Source organism: Pelobates fuscus, chromosome 6 (assembly GCF_036172605.1).
Source record: "Pelobates fuscus isolate aPelFus1 chromosome 6, aPelFus1.pri, whole genome shotgun sequence".
NCBI lineage: Eukaryota > Metazoa > Chordata > Amphibia > Anura > Pelobatidae > Pelobates > Pelobates fuscus.
The window spans coordinates 237,206,148-237,224,812 of record NC_086322.1 but is presented as its reverse complement, the minus strand read 5'-3'; the positions used below and the strand labels follow the sequence as shown (position 1 = coordinate 237,224,812).

Below are 18,665 nucleotides of genomic sequence, written 5' to 3'. Positions count from 1 at the left end.
GGTGGAATTCCTCATGGCGTGGGAGGCTGCAAAGAGATCCGACACCGTCACTCCCTGCTCAGCGTGTTTTTTCGTCTGCTTCTTAGGGGCCCGCTTGTCCATCTCGGGTTCCCCCGCAGGCAGCTGCCGGTAAACTCACAGTCTGATTGCTGAAATTCGCTGTTGGTCCGGCGATCCCGGCGGAGCTTCACGCAGGTACGTCCAGCTCGCTCCGACCGCAGACCACGCCCCCTGTGGGCCCTCTTTTTACAGGCCTACTCGTACGTTGGTTTCAGCACACCTCAACTAACTTTGCTTCTCCTCTACATTCCATTGACATATATATATATATATATATATATAATACTGGCTAAATACATCTTTAATGCCCAAATGTCAAACTCAATATTAAACGCAGTACTGTTTGGTATAAACAAGGTATTTATATATGAGGATGTTGAGCACTTCCTTTTTGTCTAGGTTGCAAATGGAAGGAATATAGACTCAACATAGCATCTAGAGTGCAGATGGACAATCTTCTCCACTGAATAGCGTCCCTGACCAATTTAGGAAGGCCATAGTGGCCTCAAGAACCCTTGAGCATGGTTACTTTTTTAATATACCTTGATGTTTTTGATATTATGCCTCTCCATACGAGTTAGTGGGTTCCATTAAAAGTTTTTACAGGGATGTTACATGTCCTTCTCTGGGAGTTACGTCTGGCTCCAGGCATTCCCCCTGTGGGGTGCAGGGTGGGGAGGAATGAGGTGTGAGATGTATCCCTTCCCTATGCTACACTGAATCTTTAGTGGAGACAGTTTACTGGGAAGGGTATCTATGTATTGTCTTCCTGTTACCATGAAGGTAAAGAGTTTATGTTGTCAGCGGTGGACAGATGGGTAATGTCCTTGGCTGACTGAAACATGGGTATAATGGGGGGTGGGTGAACGGGTTACTACTATATCGGTTACCAAAATTGAAGCCTTAATTTTTGTGCTATACTCTCCATCGCTCAGGTAGTGGAAAGGCCTTTTGTCTCCTCTCTGCGACATGAATGGTTGTGGCCACTCTCCTTGTAGGCCAAGCATGCGGCATACAATAAATAACTTTGTGGCTCAGCAAGCCGCGTGTACATGCTTAGTGTTAAAGCAGAGTAGGCACCTGCTCTCCCCACATTGTCTGTCTGTGAGTGTGTGTGTGTTTGTCTGTCAGAGAGTGTGTGTGAGTGTGTGTCGGTCAGTGTTGCAATGGCCACAGCTTGACAGTGGAGGACCTGGAGGTGCACGGACGCACGCAACGCCACATTCCGACATGACGTCAACATGCTCCACCTTCACAGGGTTTTAAGGAGTAGCGGGAGGATACGCTTTGGCACAGGGTGCGGACGGTGCCATTGGGGGTATACCAGGAGGTTGGACTCCAGAGTCGCATACTGGCAGCAGCAATGTGAGTGGAGTCTGCTTGTTGGCTAAAATTGTGGTTTTAAAAAAAAACTAAACAAAAAAAAACAGGGTCAGGGGTTTAGTAGAGGGGGTGCTGGGAGTTAGTAGAGGGGGGACTGAGATTTAGTAGGGGGGGAGGCTGTTTTTTTTTAATACTGTACTTTTTTTTAAAAAAAATACATTTGACGAAAATTTTTGTTTTTGTATTTTTGCGGCCCACATAAACTTGAACCTTGTTTATTTGGCCCGTGCTAGCCTTTGAGTTTGACATGCTTGTAGTAGGCCATAATTGTTTAAAAAAAAAATTCTCCTAGCCTTCGGACTCTCCGGTAGGGTTCTTATTCTCTATCGGGGTTTCAGGCAAAGTTGTGGCCATCCAGTTGGGGCTCATTTTTGTCCACTGGGTTTGTTGGTTATTTCTAGGTGCTTTCTGTGGGACTCATTCCTTTTCTTTTTTTCTTTATATGGATAGAGCAACCATTTGAAAAGGAATTTTAAAGTGTGCTGTATTAGGTCATAATTGGGAAGTCATATGTATGGATTTGCAATAAATTCATAGATGCAATCATTATTTCTGTGCCAAGCAAAAAAATAAAAGCAAAAGTTTCTATTTGGATTGATGTTAGTATGAAACAAGTGGGAAGTCACTTATTGCTCCTAGAGGTACGTCTTTCCTCCACCTATAGGCAAGCCTTACCTCTGGCCCGGGCAGAAGACACTTTAGAATATATGTGAGGGGGGGCGTGGCTTGGATGCCGACCAGGATGGACGCTTAAGCTTCGAGCTCCGCTCCACCGGTCCCAACAAAGCCCTTTTAATACGCTAAAACTGCTCCTAATGGGAAGGAATCGCAGGGGGGACCCTCCGAGAACCCCAAGGGGAACCCAAGCACAACAACCGGTGGGCCCGATGGACGATTTCGTTCACTCTCCAGCGGACTCACATAAGGAAACCGGAGGCCCCAAAATGGCGTCTACCTCCTCCATGTCAGGGGCACCGTCTACCTCCACTCTGGACGGGGTCATGGATGAAATCCGCGCCCTAGCAGCCAACATGGTCACCAAAGCAGACCTGCTGGTACAGACCACGACCATCCAGGACGCCCTGCGAGCTGAAATAGCCGGCATTAGAACGGAAGTAGCGGCGCAAGGTACCCGCGTGCAAGGCCTGGAGCGCTCCCATGAGGCCATTAACGCTAGACTGACTGCCACAGATACAGCGGTGGCCCGTCAAGGCACTATGCTCCTACAACTGCGGAGAACAACAGAGGACCTAGACAACCGCGGACGCCGCTGCAATATACGGATACGCGGCCTGCCAGAAGCAGATGGCGAGGAACAAGTTGAGACCGAGCTGACGGCCCTGTTCCGCCTGATTTTGCCCGACACTAACACCATGGAGATCAGGTATGACAGGGCACACAGAGCACTCAGACCCCGCTCCTTAGACGACAGCCCTAGGGACATCATCTGCTGCTTACACTCATTTGCAGTCAAGGATGCCATCATGAAAGCGGCCAGATCCCAACGCACATGGGACTACAAAGGGGCTCATGTATCTTTATTCAATGACCTGTCCCCAATAACCCTAGAGGCTAGAAGAGCACTAAGACCCATCACCACACTCCTTAGTGAACGCAACATTGCGTACAAATGGGGCTTCCCATTCGCCCTTATGGCGAAACACCAAAACGGGTGGATAGCCATTCACTGGCCGGAAGAGATCCCCAAATTCCTAGAAGACCTCGGCCTACCACATGTGACTGTACCGGACTGGGTGTTGGGTCCGCTGGAGGCGGGCCCGAGACCACCACGAGCGTCACGTCGACGCAGGGGCCGGTCCCCACTGGAACCACCCCGCCACCGCCGGGAAGAAAGAGGGGGACAAGACTAATGACAACCAGCGATAACGTTGCCCCATCGGATAACTTCCACCCCACGCACCCTGGAACTACCCCTACCCCGTGATGCCTTACGGCCTACTAACCCAGAACTGCACATCTCTCTGATGTCTACACGGAACTGTAACTCGACACTGGACTACCGTTGCCAAATATTCTGACTTGCCCGAAACCCGCCACAAGAACGTTGCTGGTGCCCCCGGCTGGGTACTAGACGCCCCATCTCCATGGACCTACGGACTTGCACAGCTCTGACCCCATCGCACATGCTGCACCGATGACCTCGTTTTTCATTCCCCTCTACGGCCCCGGACACCCAAACCCTCATCCAAAAGTGTATACAAGGGCCCAAGGGTTCAACCATGTTGGGGTGGGAGGGGAAGGGGGAATAGGGGTTCATGGACTGCCTGGTCCCTGTCCAGATGTCATCACTGTTGCCCTCCTCTCCACCGTTGACACATGGGACGCTGTTACGCAGGAAACAACATTGAACACCGCTGCTTTGACAGATCTATGGGACATTTTCAACAGCTGGATCCTGAGACTATCCGCAATTGCTAAGTACCCACAACTACCATATTGTCATATACATGTTTCGCTAATATATCCCTTTATATGTTTATTTGCCCGTCATATCTAATGTTGTTATTTTACACCTCCTACTCTCTGAATGGGGATGTCAGACTGGGTACAGAACTGGACACCGGGGCAACTAACACTGGTTTAAAAGCGGTGGGGCACAGACAACCTGGTTAATACTATAGATGCTGCAGGGAGTGACCTAAGTGCAGTAGATTTCACGGGACGGACACCTGGAACCCGCTCATGTATGACCCCTAGCGAGCCTCACATGTATCTTGGGACTAGGATAAAACGCTAGCCAACCACAGCTAACCCACACCCTTAACTCCCATATAGACAATAGAATACACTCACCACCGGCGCACAACACTGGGCGGGTTGCAGGGACAAAGGCCACAGGGGTCGACCCAGGGGGTGGGGAACTGGAATAACTGCCTGTAAGGTAGCTTCTACGGATGGGGCGGGAAAGGGAGGCTACCGGTTGTTATTATTATTATTGCTGTTGTTATTGCTATTGCTGCTATTATAACTGCATATACTCACGATGTTTGAAATGCTATGACGTTGTTTGATCCCCTCTAAGGTGACCTTACCCACGACTACACACTAGGGCAGGGTACTGGACGGAGCGTATAAAACTGGAACCAGACTTATCTATAACACCCAGATCACACAACTCCTGGACGGAAATCCAACCACTGCTCTACACTACCACCGGCGCAAAAACCCCCAGAGGAGCACCAGGTCTCCCACCTACCGATCTGGCCATCGGAGGGAAGCTTGGCGCTAGTGACTCTCCTTTTCTAGGAGATAGCGGGGTACCTTCACCCCCGCTGGGGACGCTCCCCTGAGGGCGAGCACACCTGACTCGCCCTTATTTTAACTTATTCCACCCTAATCTTTCCCTTATCTTCCCCCCCCTCTCCACTACAACCCATTGCACACATCCCTCACACCCCCCCCCCCCCCCATACACACCCGCACATACTTACTTCCACCCACACTATCCCTGGCGGCGACTGCGCACGTCCTAGCCAAGCAAAGATAGCTAGCAGGGACACCCCCACGAGAGTCGACCTCACACCGAGACCCGAGGGACCCCTGTCCCCCTGACTATACTCAGGACTAAACTAGACACATCAGACGGTACGCCTCATAGTCACACTCCTGACATTACTAACTGCCACTGCTTTCCCGACTGCCCGTCTCGCCCGAACAATCCATTCGCGTACCGGACAAGGGGCCACGAAAGCGCTATGGCATACAGCAGTGCACCCCTGTCCGTCATGACCATCAACTGCAGAGGGCTTAATATACCGGAACGCCGTTCCCACCTTTTACGATCCCTGCGACAAAAACACGTTTCGATAGCAATGTTGCAGGAAACCCACTTCAGGGAGAACGCGGCCCCCAAACTTAGGAGCCCCCACTACCCGGTGAGCTATTGTAACAACCACCCAGAGGCTCGCCGAGCGGGGGTAGCGATTCTCCTAGCTGCGAATCTGGGCTTTCAGGAGTTAGATAGAATGGCCGACGGAAACGGTCGCTACCTCTTTCTGAAAGGCACAATAGCCGACAGGCTATACACCCTCGCAACCATATATGCACCCAACTCGAAACAATCGCAATTCCTACGTGGGACACTGGACAAGCTCCACGATTTCTCAGAAGGGGCGCTGATAGTGGGCGGAGATTTTAATGCTCCCCTAGACCCTCTCATGGACTCCTCTACTGTCCACAGTTGCCTATCCCAGGCCCGCATCAGGACCATCCGCAAATCTTTGGACAAATTGACTTTAGTAGACTGCTGGAGAGCGACCCACCCCTCCGTCAAAGACTATACACACTATTCGGTGATACACAACCGATATTCCCGAATAGACTACGTGTTCGTCAAACAAGACGGACTCTCTCGTCTACGGTCGGCCAACATAGAACCGGCCTCATGGTCAGACCATGGCCCGGTCCTGGTGGAACTAGAATCCCCACTATTTAAGCCAGCAACTTGGACGTGGCGACTGAACGAATCACTACTCCAAGACGCCGGAGTGAGAGGGGAAATCTCACGGGCCTTGGGATCTTATTTCACCGAAAACGGGACGGACGAGATGTCCCCGGTAACGGTGTGGGAAGCTCATAAGAGCGTGATTCGAGGCACTCTAATCAGTATCGCTACGCGAAAACGGAAAGACCTGACCAACGCGATGGCTGAAGCGTACAAATCCATCACACGCCTAGAAATGCAACATAAACACTCCCAGCTGTCCGCGACCTACGATGCACTGACAGAAGCCAGGCAACATCTACTGACCCTACTCACACAGAGATACCACCGATCACTTCAGAGATCTAAATCATTCTTCTATGCCCACGCGAATAAAGGTGGAAAGCTCCTCGCACACCTTTTGAAAGGAGACACACCCCGCACCCAGGTGAGAAAGCTACGACTAACAAACGGCAGCACATCCCCGTACCCGGAAGAAATAGCTAATGAATTTCGGGAATACTACAATGCTCTCTATAACCTCCGCACCTCGGAGAGCCCGACGCGCAGACAAGAATCCTCGACACTCGCCAGAGCATACTTGGAGAGCAACGTACGAAAACGGCTGAACCCTGAAGCAGTGACCGCACTAGACGAACCAATTACTACAGAAGACCTGGCTGCAGCACTGAAGAACACGAAAGCTGGACGAGCTCCTGGCCCGGATGGATTCTCCACGGGATACTATAAACACTTCGCCGAGATACTCTTGCCCTGGCTAATGAAGGCGATCAACAGAGTCGCAGACGGAGGCAGCTTCGGTACGGAATCCCTGACGGCGACAATCACAGTCCTGCTTAAACCCGGCAAAGATCCGGAACAATGCGGCAGCTATCGTCCGATTTCCCTACTGAATGTAGACACCAAACTCCTGACGAAAGTACTGGCGACCAGACTCCAAAAGACACTACCGAGCCTGGTCCACGTGGACCAAACGGGGTTCATCCCAGGCCGGGAAGCACGAGACAGCACGCTACGACTATTTTCCATTCAACACCATGCACGGAAACATCAGAAACAGCTCCTTCTACTATCTACGGACGCCGAGAAGGCATTTGACCGGGTCAACTGGGACTACATGTTCCATACACTGCAATATTTGGGCTTTGGTCAGAGGACTATGACGTGGATCAAGGCTTTATACAGTAAGCCGAGAGCGGCGGTTAGGGTCAATGGAGCGCTGACGGCCAGCTTTGGTATCGCAAATGGGACCAGACAGGGCTGCCCCCTGTCGCCGCTCCTGTTTGCACTCGCATTAGAACCACTCCTGCAGGCGATCCGGGACTGTCCAGACATCCACGGCTACACCTGGCAGGGCACGGAACATAAGGTGGCTGCCTACGCGGATGACCTTCTGTTCTTTATCTCACAACCTCGAATCACACTGCCGTGTGTACTCTCGGAGATGGACAGGTTCGGCCGAATATCGGGGTTCAAACTCAATTTGGCGAAATGTGAAACGCTCAATGTCACCACTCCCCGGGCGGAATACTCGGCCCTCAGTTCACAATTCCCATTCCGGTGGTGCACAGTGGAGATGCGATACTTGGGCATCTGGGTCACCGCGGACGACCAGGACATATACCCGCGCAATTTTACAAAACTCCGGTCGAGCATCGAAAACGACTTACAGAAATGGTCCCACCCATACATCTCGTGGCACGGCAGGATAGCGGTCCTTAAAATGAATATCCTGCCAAGGATCCTATACCTGTTCCAGACTATACCGATAGCCCTACCAGCCAAATTCTTTTCGTCCCTAAAATCTGCGGTCATCAAATATGTATGGAGGGGGGAGAGGTCCAGGATACGCCACGACATTCTCTGCAGGCCTAGACACAGGGGGGGCTTAGCACTCCCCGACTTCAGAAAATATCACCAAGCAGCTACGTTACAGAGGATCCTGGAGTGGCATGACAATGAGACGACCAAACAATGGGTGCTCCTGGATCGAGAAGGCAGGGACACCGACCTGAAAGCGGCAATCTGGAGGAAGCAAGCAACGAGGACCAACAGGAACGTAGATAGCGACCCGATCACACAAACCCTCCTCACATGGGAAACCCTCAGGGAGGCGACACAAATTTCCCCTACCCCCAGCCCCTTGTTACCCATCGCCCATAATCCCGACATAGGGGGCGGACTGCCGCCAACTGCCTGGTCTTTCATGGGCGAAACAGACTACATCCCAATATACAAAGCCACTAGGAACGGCAGTCTGAGATCCTTGGACTCCCTACTGGACACACGACCACGCTCACATATGGCAGTCTTCAGATACATGCAGCTAAAGCACTACTATGACGCAATCCCACACAAAGATAGGCTCCACAGAGACTTAACCTGGTACGAGAAGTTGTGCTCTCAGGGCACCCCATTGGAAAATGCTATCTCAAAACTCTACCAACATCTACTAACCAGCCCCGAACTGGAAAATAACACCTTTAAACGACACTGGGAACAGGCCATGAATAAGACCTTTACATCAACGCAATGGGACAAGGCCTTGATATGGCAGCATAAAAGCTCCTCTAGTTCCCACTACCAAGAGGTAAATTATAAATTACTCTCCATGTGGTATCGCACACCAGTGTTACTCCACAGAATCTTTCCCACCACACCGCCAACGTGCTGGAGATGCCAGGAGGACAGGGGCACCATGCAACACCTATGGTGGGACTGTGAACAGATTGCTCCCTACTGGAACCGAACTAAAACCGACATTCAATTAATCCTGGGTGATAACCTTGACTGGTCGGTAGAATTAGCCTTATTACACATCTCCTCCCAACCAGTATCTGCCTACAAAAAGTCTATCCTACGCCACCTACTCAACGCAGCCAAATCACTCATACCGGTATACTGGAAGAAGACAAGCATCCCCACAAGGGAAGAATGGATCCGCAGAGTCGAGGATATCAGATCTGCCGAAGCCCTAAAAGCGGAACTGACGGGCAGGGAGACACAATTTGCTGAAGCCTGGTCACCATGGTACACCTACCGGGCAAGACCATAAGTGGTGCTCGGGACGCAGACGGGCCGTGGGACAGTTACACGTCCACGACACCTACGATACACACAACACAACCCGAGACCACTATATCACACCCACTCATGCAGACTGTGACGCTAATATAACACATACTTGACACAAACGACCGAGAGACAGAAACGCCCCTACCGACTGGACGAGCACTTGAACCTATACCCCTTACAGTGACCTTCCTAGACCACATTTGAACGCGACTACAGGAAGACCCCTAGAGACATAGCCCACACCCTCGCAGGGAACACAACGAGGGGCGCCTCACACGGACACCACTGGGGAACATACATCCCGAGGGAACAACTTTGCGACAAGGCCCTGGGACGTGTGCAGCCGCCCTGAGGTTCCGCAACATACACACACTAGACTTCCACACCACCTCTCCCCGAAACGCCACGGACGAGTTCGGTCCAAGATCACATCGCACCACGCATTACCAGGCATACCTATCCACTCTTCACCCCCGTCATGCCATAACACAACCACAGGAACAGTCAGTGCTTCCACTTGGACACAGACCACCCTCCCTGGCCATATAACCATCACCGAACTAGATCGAGTAGCAGCACCCCTACATTTTTCCACCTATGCCCACCCTCGGGGGAGAGCCGCAAACGCCCAAAGTGCGAAGCCAATACATAATAGAATGTGGCAAGATAGGAGGAGACTGATCACACAAACTCGACCCACACGGATCACACCCACCCCCCCCCCCCCGCTACTTCCACTATCCTAATACCAACACCTAACAATACCCCATCAAGCCCCCCCCCCCACATGATCTCCAGGTAGATCACACCTCCCTTTTAGAACTACCCCGCACGACATACCCTTACAGACGACGGTCTGGGAACCCAACGTGACCAATGAACACCACCTGTTTAATACCTATGGCCGTTAGTACACCCATCCCACCCTAAAACATCTGTATGCTCCAGGCCTCAAAACATGTTGACGCCCAGACCCTTTGTGCTCTGACTATAACTCAGGAACAGATCTCGTAAAATTATTGATACATGGCAATGCTATAAAATCGAACCCTGTTTACACTTGTATACACCTATGTTACCTGTAAAAATGTTAACCTACTACATGTTTCACCAAATGTTCCCTGAGGGCCTGCGTGCCCACCTCTAACCTATTTTTCTATCAATAAAAACTTGATTTACAAAAAAAAAAAAAGAATATATGTGAGTAATTGGGACTTTTGTTAATTTCTCCTTTTTATTTGTATCTGTTGTTGGTTTAAATAATGTGTTATCTGTTTTTTATATGCACCGTGACTATGGTTTTGTTCATAATAAATATGCCATTATTAAGTTCTTCCTTTGTCAGGTAAATACGCAGGTTACCTGATTAGACCACTTAATTAGTAATTTGAAATCACAGATATTTTGTTAAATCTTACTTTGTTCAGTTTTAGTCTAATTTGCTAGTGGGAACAAGGCACCTCATTCATGAATTGTCTGGGTGGTGGCAGTGTTATAAAATATTAATATTTATATTATTATAATTAAGTGTAGGTGGTGTTAAGGGGGATTTTTATCATTATTTCTGGTCTAGTGCAGACAAATAGTGAATTTTAACCAAGAACCAAGTCGCGCATACACTTGGGTATGTTCGTGACAATCTATACAACAAAATGGCTTCATTAAATTAAAGTTGTTTTGGTACTTATAGTGTCCTTTTACCATATATGAAGAAGAAAATTTATTCATTAAGTAACTTCTAATTAGATTGCACAAAGAATATCTGTAATCCAAACATTTATGGACAAATATGCTTCAAGGGACGCTATAGGCAACAACAAAAAAATTTGGTGTACACATTATGCTTTTGGTGTACAAATCATACCCCTGCTCAATTATCTGTCATTTGAGAGTTATATCACTTTGTTTATGCAGTCCTAGCCAGACCTCCCCTGGCTGTGACTCATACAGTATCCATGAAAAAAAAAATACTTTTCATTGACAGCACAGTGTGTTCAATTAAGAGGCACCTGCAGGCAATTAACAGAACAGAGGAAAATAAATTACAAATAAAACATATTGTGCTATGAGGAAAGTCTAAAATCTTTACACTTGTTTTTCAGGATGTATGCAGGGAGGCTTTGTGAGTGACAGCTAGGGGATGCATACATTTTGAAATGGCAGAAAATTGAGAATTGAGACTGCAGTGGCATGCTCGATACACCAAAACCACTTCATCAAGATAAAGTAGTTTTGGTGCCTACAGTGTCCCCGTAACAAATGATTAGATAAATTATTTGCATACCTCTTTCTTATCCTTGGACCTATCTATCTCTTTCTTTAGGGCTTCAAGGCGCTTAAAAGAGTCTTTGTTGTCCACACTGTAAACCAGAACATACCCATCTGTGCCTGAGAAACAGTGTTTGGGTAGTTCAACTCCATCTCTTAATCCTCGTGTGTCATAAAATCGAACTTGCTCACGTACTCCACGATCCGTCTCAACTGATCCAATGTATATATCCTCTTGGGTCTCTATGGTATCAGAGCCTGAAAAATATATTATATCCATAGATAGTAAGTTATGGATATAACCCATTATGGATATAGTAAGAGGCAGGTGTGTATGCACTTAATATAGATATAAACAAACAGCATATAAGTTGCACAACAACAGATTCTGTGGAGCAATGACTCAAGGGTACAAACGGACACCCCAAATTTTACATTCCTTGCCAGACCCAGTCCATGTATCGGCCCTGGTAAATTATTAAATTAGGATGTTGGAGTAATTTTATGAATGCCATGTATATAGGGAGATGCACCTCACCAAATGAGGAGAACAACATGCAGATTACTGAGAAACACAAACTCAAAGATACACAATGATGTCTTCTAAGAAATATGGGTGATAAGAGACATGAAGCCACGAGAACATATTCGTCCAGCTCTCTGCTATAAGGTGTAGACTCCGCTCCCCATGTGCATCAATGTGTTTTGGGCGCCCATGATCCTGATGCCGGTTCACCGACGACCTTCCTTGCACGACTTGGGGTAGGTACTAACCTCTGCAAACTGGTAACACCCCACAAGACCTGCAGTTTTGGAGCGGCTCTGACCCAGTCATCTAGCCATCATTATTTTTGCCCTTGTCAAAGTAATCATTTTTCACTTGTCCATTTTTTCCTGCGTCAAACACATAAAATTTAAGAATTGACTGGTCACTTGTGCCTAATATATCCAACCCATTAATACGTGGCATTGTATTGATATAATCATTCACTTCACCTGTAAGTGGTTTAAATGTTGTTGCTGAACAGTGTAAACAGCTGTTTCAGTCAGTGTACATGACATCAAATGGAAAAGCAGAGTGAGTATAGTTGTTGGAAATATGTAAGAAACTCCATGGTGTGATTTAAATTTGCATGTGTTGTGTTGTGTTTACTGCCTCAGCAGAATTAACTAACTTTAATTGCACATAACCACCACAAAACAGAATTAATTTAATGTTAAAAGGAAGAAGATAGTGCTTTTGTGCAGACCTTTATATTTACTTACCAGCCACATGGTTTCCATACAACAGCTGTTCTAAAATGGCTGTTTTTCCTACGAAGTGCTGCCCACATACTACCACCTTACAACTCTTTCCCATCTTACAGCGGTGCTGAAGGAAACAAAAGCACGAGTTATACCTATGGAAACAATCCCAGACTTTTATTGTGTAACATACAGCAGGTTCACTTTAAATGCACAGTGGTTATAGTTATGAATATGAACAGCTTTATGGATTGTGGAATAGTCATAACATAACAAATTAACATTAAAAGATATAAAACCAGAACTGATATTTTGAAAAGCTGTAAATATATACTTTCATAAAAATACGCACAGGGCTTGACAAATTTGCTTTCAATGTAGGAGCCAGCTAAAAAATTTAGGAACCAGTTTTTTTTCCCCCAATGACAAAAATACAATTCTTAAAGAAATACTATAGTCACCAGAACCACTACAGCTTCTCATTGAGCTGCATTGGGATGTATGAGATTGTACAGCCATGGAAAGACTGGGCAAGAACTGGAGGGTTGCAAAGGCTTCAGACAAGGCTTCTGCAAGTTTTACAAGCCATTTTTTTTAACATGAGCACAATTAAAATTGCATAATGTAATGCATGTTTTCATTGGGGCCATCTCTACTAAATAGTGGTTGTGTCCGCTATTAATTTTAAATTGTTGTTCCGCACTGACGTCATCAGAGCGGTTGCCCCGGAACTTTTACAAACAAGTAGTCCCTCCTTCCTCTAGATCCGGCGGGAAAAGCTCTCTGTGACACAGTGTTTAGATACCAAGCAAGCTAGCAGCACCTCGTGGGAAGGTGATCGATGTCAAAGTTTTCTAATTTCAAATTTGCACCCTTTGGCAAGCGGAGTGAGGTACGCTATAAAAGTAAATGTTTTAGACATTAAAGGGACACTATAGTCACTCAGACCACTTCAGCTCAATGAAGTTGTCTGGGTGCAATGTCCCTCAGGTTTTAACCCTTCAGATGCAAACAGAGCAGTTTTAGAGAAACTGCTATGTTTACATTTGGGGTTAAGCCAGCCTCTAGTGGCTGTCTTCCGGATAGCCACTAGAGGCGCATCTGCGACGCTGGAGGCATATTATGCCTCCATCACGCACAGCGTCCTTTTCTCAAGGCTTTCCTATGGACACTTTGAATGCGCGCACGGCACTGGTTGCACATGCGCATTCAGCTCACGTCGGCAGAGGGAGCTGACGGCGGCGGGGGAGAAGAGGTCACCAACGCCGAGGGAGCCCGGCGCTGGAATAAGGTAAGTTGCTGAAGGGGTTTTAACCCCTTCAGCACCACGGGAGGGGGACCCTGAGGATGGGGGCACCCTCAGGGCACTATTCCAGAGAAACTGCAATAATTACATTGCAGCATTAAGTCTGCCTCCAGTGCCTATCTCCCAGAAAGCCACTGGTTGCGCTTCCTGGATCCTAACGGACCTTTGGTCCGGTAACTGAAAATCGACGTCCTTATGCTCTGCATCAGCGTCAGATTTTCCCCTATAGGAAAGCACTGATTCATTGCTTTCCTATGGGGAGATCTAATGTGCATTAGTGCCCGCTCGTCGAGGGATGTCAGAGGAGGCAGAGCTGTGACCCAGCGCTGAGGGACATTGGCACTGTGATCAGGTGAGTAAATAAATACATTTTAACACTTTATTCCTCATAGCATCCCCTTAACCCTTTAAGACTGGAGGGCGTACTATTACGCCCTATTTTAAGAGGCTCTAAACGCCGCCGGGCGTAATAGTACGCCCTCCGTTTTTTTCTTACTTACCCGGTCGCCGGCGATCGCGGTTGGGGGGACTCCCAGGGAGCCCCCCGCGGCAGATCCTCACTCCTGGGGGCCACATGGCCGAGTTAGCTGGCTCAGGCATTGCCAGCAGGGGGACTAACTGTAAATATATATATTTATTTTAAAATACACGTAGAACGAAATAATATATATATATATCTATATACATAAATATATACGTATATATGAAAGTAAAGATAGGTTTGGCACTCTTCCTTAAAAAGTAAAAATACGATACATACCAGGGTGAATCAGGCAGCGAAAATATATTTTATTCCTTCACTTTCAATATCACTTCAGGTTGCTTAGCAACCGTTGTAATTACCACGGGACGTAGCGTCACGTAATGACGTCACCCTCGGTTTCTGCACACTTCCGGGTTCCGATCGTTTGGGGAGGATCTTTGCACTTCACTTGGTAAGCAATTATTTTATATTCTTATAAATATGCACTTATTGAAATGTTATATGTTCTGATCTTGATAAAGACCTTAATAGGTTGAAACGTTGATCTCTTGCATTTTGAATTTATGGACACAGTAAATTGAATAACACTTAACCAGGTGTGCGCCTATATTTTTCATTCTTATATCACTATATATATATAAAAATACAAATATAAAAAAAATATATATATGTATATATATACATATATTAATTCTACACATATATTTATGTAATATTTTTACATAATTAGGTATCCTAATTAATTACAATTAGCGGGACCTGCCGAAAGTATAGGGAATTTAATTTGCTAGCACTATATTTAACCCTATAACTTTCCAAGACACCATAAAACCTGTACATGGGGGGTACTGTTTTACTCGGGAGACTTCGCTGAACACAAATATTTCAAAACAGTAAAATGTACTGTTTCAAAACAGTAAAATGTACTACAACGATGATATCGCCAGTAAAAGTGAAGTTTTTGCATTTTTCACGCACAAACAGCACTTACACGGACGATATTATTGCTGTGATACTTTTTACTGTTTTGAAACACAAATATTTGTGTTCAGCTAAGTCTCCCGAATACAACAGTACCCCCCTCATGTACAGGTTTTATGGTGTTTTCAAAAGTTACATGTCAAATATAAGGCTTGTGTTTCATTTTTTTCACATTAAAATTCGCCAGATTGCTTACGTTGCATTTGTGACCCTATGGAAGCCCAAGAATGAAAATTACCCCTATGATGGCATACAATTTGCAATAGTAGACAACCCAAGGTATTGCAAATGGGGTATGTCCAGTCTTTTTTAGTAGCCACTTAGTCACAAACACTGGCCAAAATTGGCGTTTTTTGCATTTTTCACACACAAACAAATACTAATGCTAACTTTGGCCAGTGTTTGTGACCAAATGGCTACTAAAAAAGACTGGACATACCCCATTTGCAATCCCTTGGGTTGTCTACTATTGCAAATGGTATGCCATTATGGGTCTAAATTTAATTCCTGGGCTACTATACAGTCTCAAAGGCAACGTAACCAATCTGGCGAATTTCAATTTCAAATGTAAAGTGCTATATTTGACCCTGTAACTTCCCAAAACACCATAAAACCTGTACATAGGGGCTACTGTTTTACACTTAAGACTTTGCTGAATACAAATATGTGTATTTTATTGCAGTAAAAGCAAACAGTATTATGACATTGACAGTTAAAATGTCATGTAGAACTAAAAAAAAATAACAAAATTTCTTGTTTTCTCCCATTTTTTTCATATTAAATTATGTTTCATAGCTAAATATTTGATATTAAATGAAAGCCCTGTTTCCCCTGAATAAAATGATATATAATAAGGGGGTGGTGCATTTAATATTAAAGAGGTGAATTACGGTTGGACAGACATATAGCGTAAATGCCAGGTTTTCTTTACGTTTTGTTCTGTTCACAACATGTACATTTGGCTCAGTCCTTAAGGGGTTAATGCATACTTGACATTTAATGCACTATCATTTGTTAGTAAATTGTGCAACCCATGACAAGTCAGCAAGTTTACATCTGTTTGCATATTATTATTTTTTAAATTGTATTAAATTAAAATTATTACTTATTAGTTAACTCAAAAAGAGAGGGGAACACGACGTATAGGTAATCTATGCAAAAAGGGGGTAACCTTTAGTAAATAAAATTAAACTAAAACAAAATAATAATAATACTGGAGAATTACCCAAACCTACTGGTAGTAAGTAAAACATTACATTTATTTACTTGTATTCAGAAAGAAAACAATGATCAGAAAAAATAATTCACACAAACAAAAAGTCAAATCAACATATTTACAGAAAAAAAAAAAAAAAATATATATATATATATATATATATATATATATATATATATATATATATATTTACACATACATCAATTTGTAATAATTCCAATATATTCTCACATCCTGCACATTCCCTGAACAAAAGTAGCCTGCCAGGCTGTGAACCAGGGAAGGTGAAATCCTACAAGTTAACAAAAACAACAAAACACTGTTTCTAAAGTACTTTGCAACAGTGTAGAACTAAATATTTTAATTCACTTTAACGAAATTGGCAAAAAATGGTGCACCATTGTATTTAAGTAAAATGTTCTAAAGTAGAGCACACAATAGGTACAGTCCACTAAACAGCGATTTGGATCTAATAGCAAAAATAAATGCACATGAGGCAGGATTTAAGTAGTAACAACATTTGTTTCATCTATTGTTTTAGTATAATTATAGCATTTGCTATATGTTTGGACTATACATTACGTAGTGGTGATGGTGAGTGTGTTTGTGTGTCTCTCTCAACAAATAGCAGCAGAACAATGAGTTACAAGGAGGCTGCTAAGCTTATACATGGGATGGGGGGGCGGGGGGCGAGAGTAAAGTGATCTTTGGAAGAAAACAATAGTGCGTTATGGTTATTGGATGTAAAGTTAAAAAATGTTACTAAAGATGATCAAATATTAGTAAATACACTACATACCTTTCAACAATATCAGCTCAGTGTTCAGTTTATAAAGCCTTCCTGTTTCCGGTCTATTGAGGAAAGACGCCTTGAGGAGAGGGAAAAAAGCAGAAGGTAAGGAAATGACCTAACAGTAAGTTACAGCGCCATCTAGTGGCACTTGAAACCACAGCCGTTCTTTTATTGTTGAGAATGCTGCATATACCGCATATGTTAGACTTACACTGTGAAGACTATTCATTAAAATTAGAAATATCGAGAATTCAAAGTGAATTTAACATTTAAGGCCAACGTAGCCAAACTGGAAGCATAACCGACTAAAATATTTTTCCAGTTTGGCCATTTTGATCTAAAATTTGAATTTTACTTTGATATCCCCACAATTGTCACTAGTGGAAAACCCTGACTCTCACATGAAGATTTATTCTTTGAACCGTAGCAAACTGATGGGTCAGTCTGTTTATATTAATCACTGTGTATCTGTCAGTGTGTGTATTTTTGTATGGGTCTGTGTTTGCATTGCTTCATGTGTTTTCATCAGTATGTGTTTCAGGATTTTACTGGACTCCAGGTCGCCTGACGCTGCACATCTCATGCTCTCACGTGTGGGCATAGTTTTGGTGAAGAGGGGGGCAACATTTCATCCTTCGACCCAGGCAGTACAGTGTCTTGGGGCGGCCCTTTTTCCAGGCCAGCATATGCGCAAACATGGACAAAATTTGGACCAAGTAGAATGTCAATACAATAGATGAAATCAATTAATGATTCCAACTGCCAAAAAACAGGAAACTTTGATACTTTCCAACATAAAACTGAGAGGGAAAGGGGAAGCACCAGTAAAGTTATTTGTGTCATGGAGTCACTTTTGTTATCCAGAGGTACTTGCATGATAGACAGCTTGATAGCCAATCGCCATAGCTGTCAATAAGCACGTTGCTACTAACGTGCTCTCATCTGTGTAATGACCTTGAATATCTTTACGCAAGCAAAAGCGTTTTTAAAGGAACACTCAAAACACCATAAGACTTTTGCTTTATTTGGCATATAAAACCTCACCAGATGCAATTTTAATACAGCATTACAGTTTCCATGACAACTTAACTTTTCCTGCAACGGGTAGGCAGAAAGAAGGGCATTTTGCCAGTCTCATTGATGGACGGCTAAGGTTCCGAGACTGTCTGTATCCGTTGCTTCGTCTCTATGGTGCGAACTCGGCTTTGCTTGCTCTAGCTTGGAGGACCCGGAAGTCGCGCTGCTTTCTCCTTCCCCTCTAAGCCGGCGGTAAGATGGCTGCCACCGCGGGTTGCGACGTGATGATGGCGACAGATGAACCGGAGAGGACCCATGAGGAACGGGAGAGGTAAAAGGGTGATTGGAAACCCCTCAAGAGGCGGGGGCTTA

The 18,665-nt window shown here is 45.3% G+C and overlaps 2 protein-coding genes across 3 annotated transcripts in view; one reads left to right on the top strand and one right to left on the bottom strand.

Annotated features, from left to right (window-relative positions):
- The window catches only part of NKIRAS2 (NFKB inhibitor interacting Ras like 2), a 30,803-nt gene extending 12,374 nt beyond the window's left edge, over positions 1-18,429 (bottom strand). Inside the window, exons 1-3 of one of the 2 annotated variants that reach the window (XM_063458904.1) lie at positions 18,367-18,429; positions 17,283-17,352; positions 11,268-11,509 (exon numbers count right to left, since the gene is read on the bottom strand). In XM_063458904.1, coding sequence (XP_063314974.1) covers positions 11,268-11,509; positions 17,283-17,352; positions 18,367-18,414 — 360 coding nt within the window. In that variant the 5' untranslated portion in view covers positions 18,415-18,429. Of the gene's footprint in view, positions 1-11,267; positions 11,510-12,517; positions 12,624-17,282; positions 17,780-18,366 lie in introns of those variants that run through there. The other variant, XM_063458905.1, reaches the window with a different exon arrangement.
- A 75-nt stretch (positions 18,430-18,504) lies between these two features.
- DNAJC7 (DnaJ heat shock protein family (Hsp40) member C7) overlaps positions 18,505-18,665 on the top strand; it is a 118,479-nt gene continuing 118,318 nt past the window's right edge. The window contains exon 1 of the mRNA XM_063458903.1: positions 18,505-18,624. Coding sequence (XP_063314973.1) covers positions 18,551-18,624 — 74 coding nt within the window. The 5' untranslated portion in view covers positions 18,505-18,550. The remainder of the gene's footprint in view (positions 18,625-18,665) is intronic.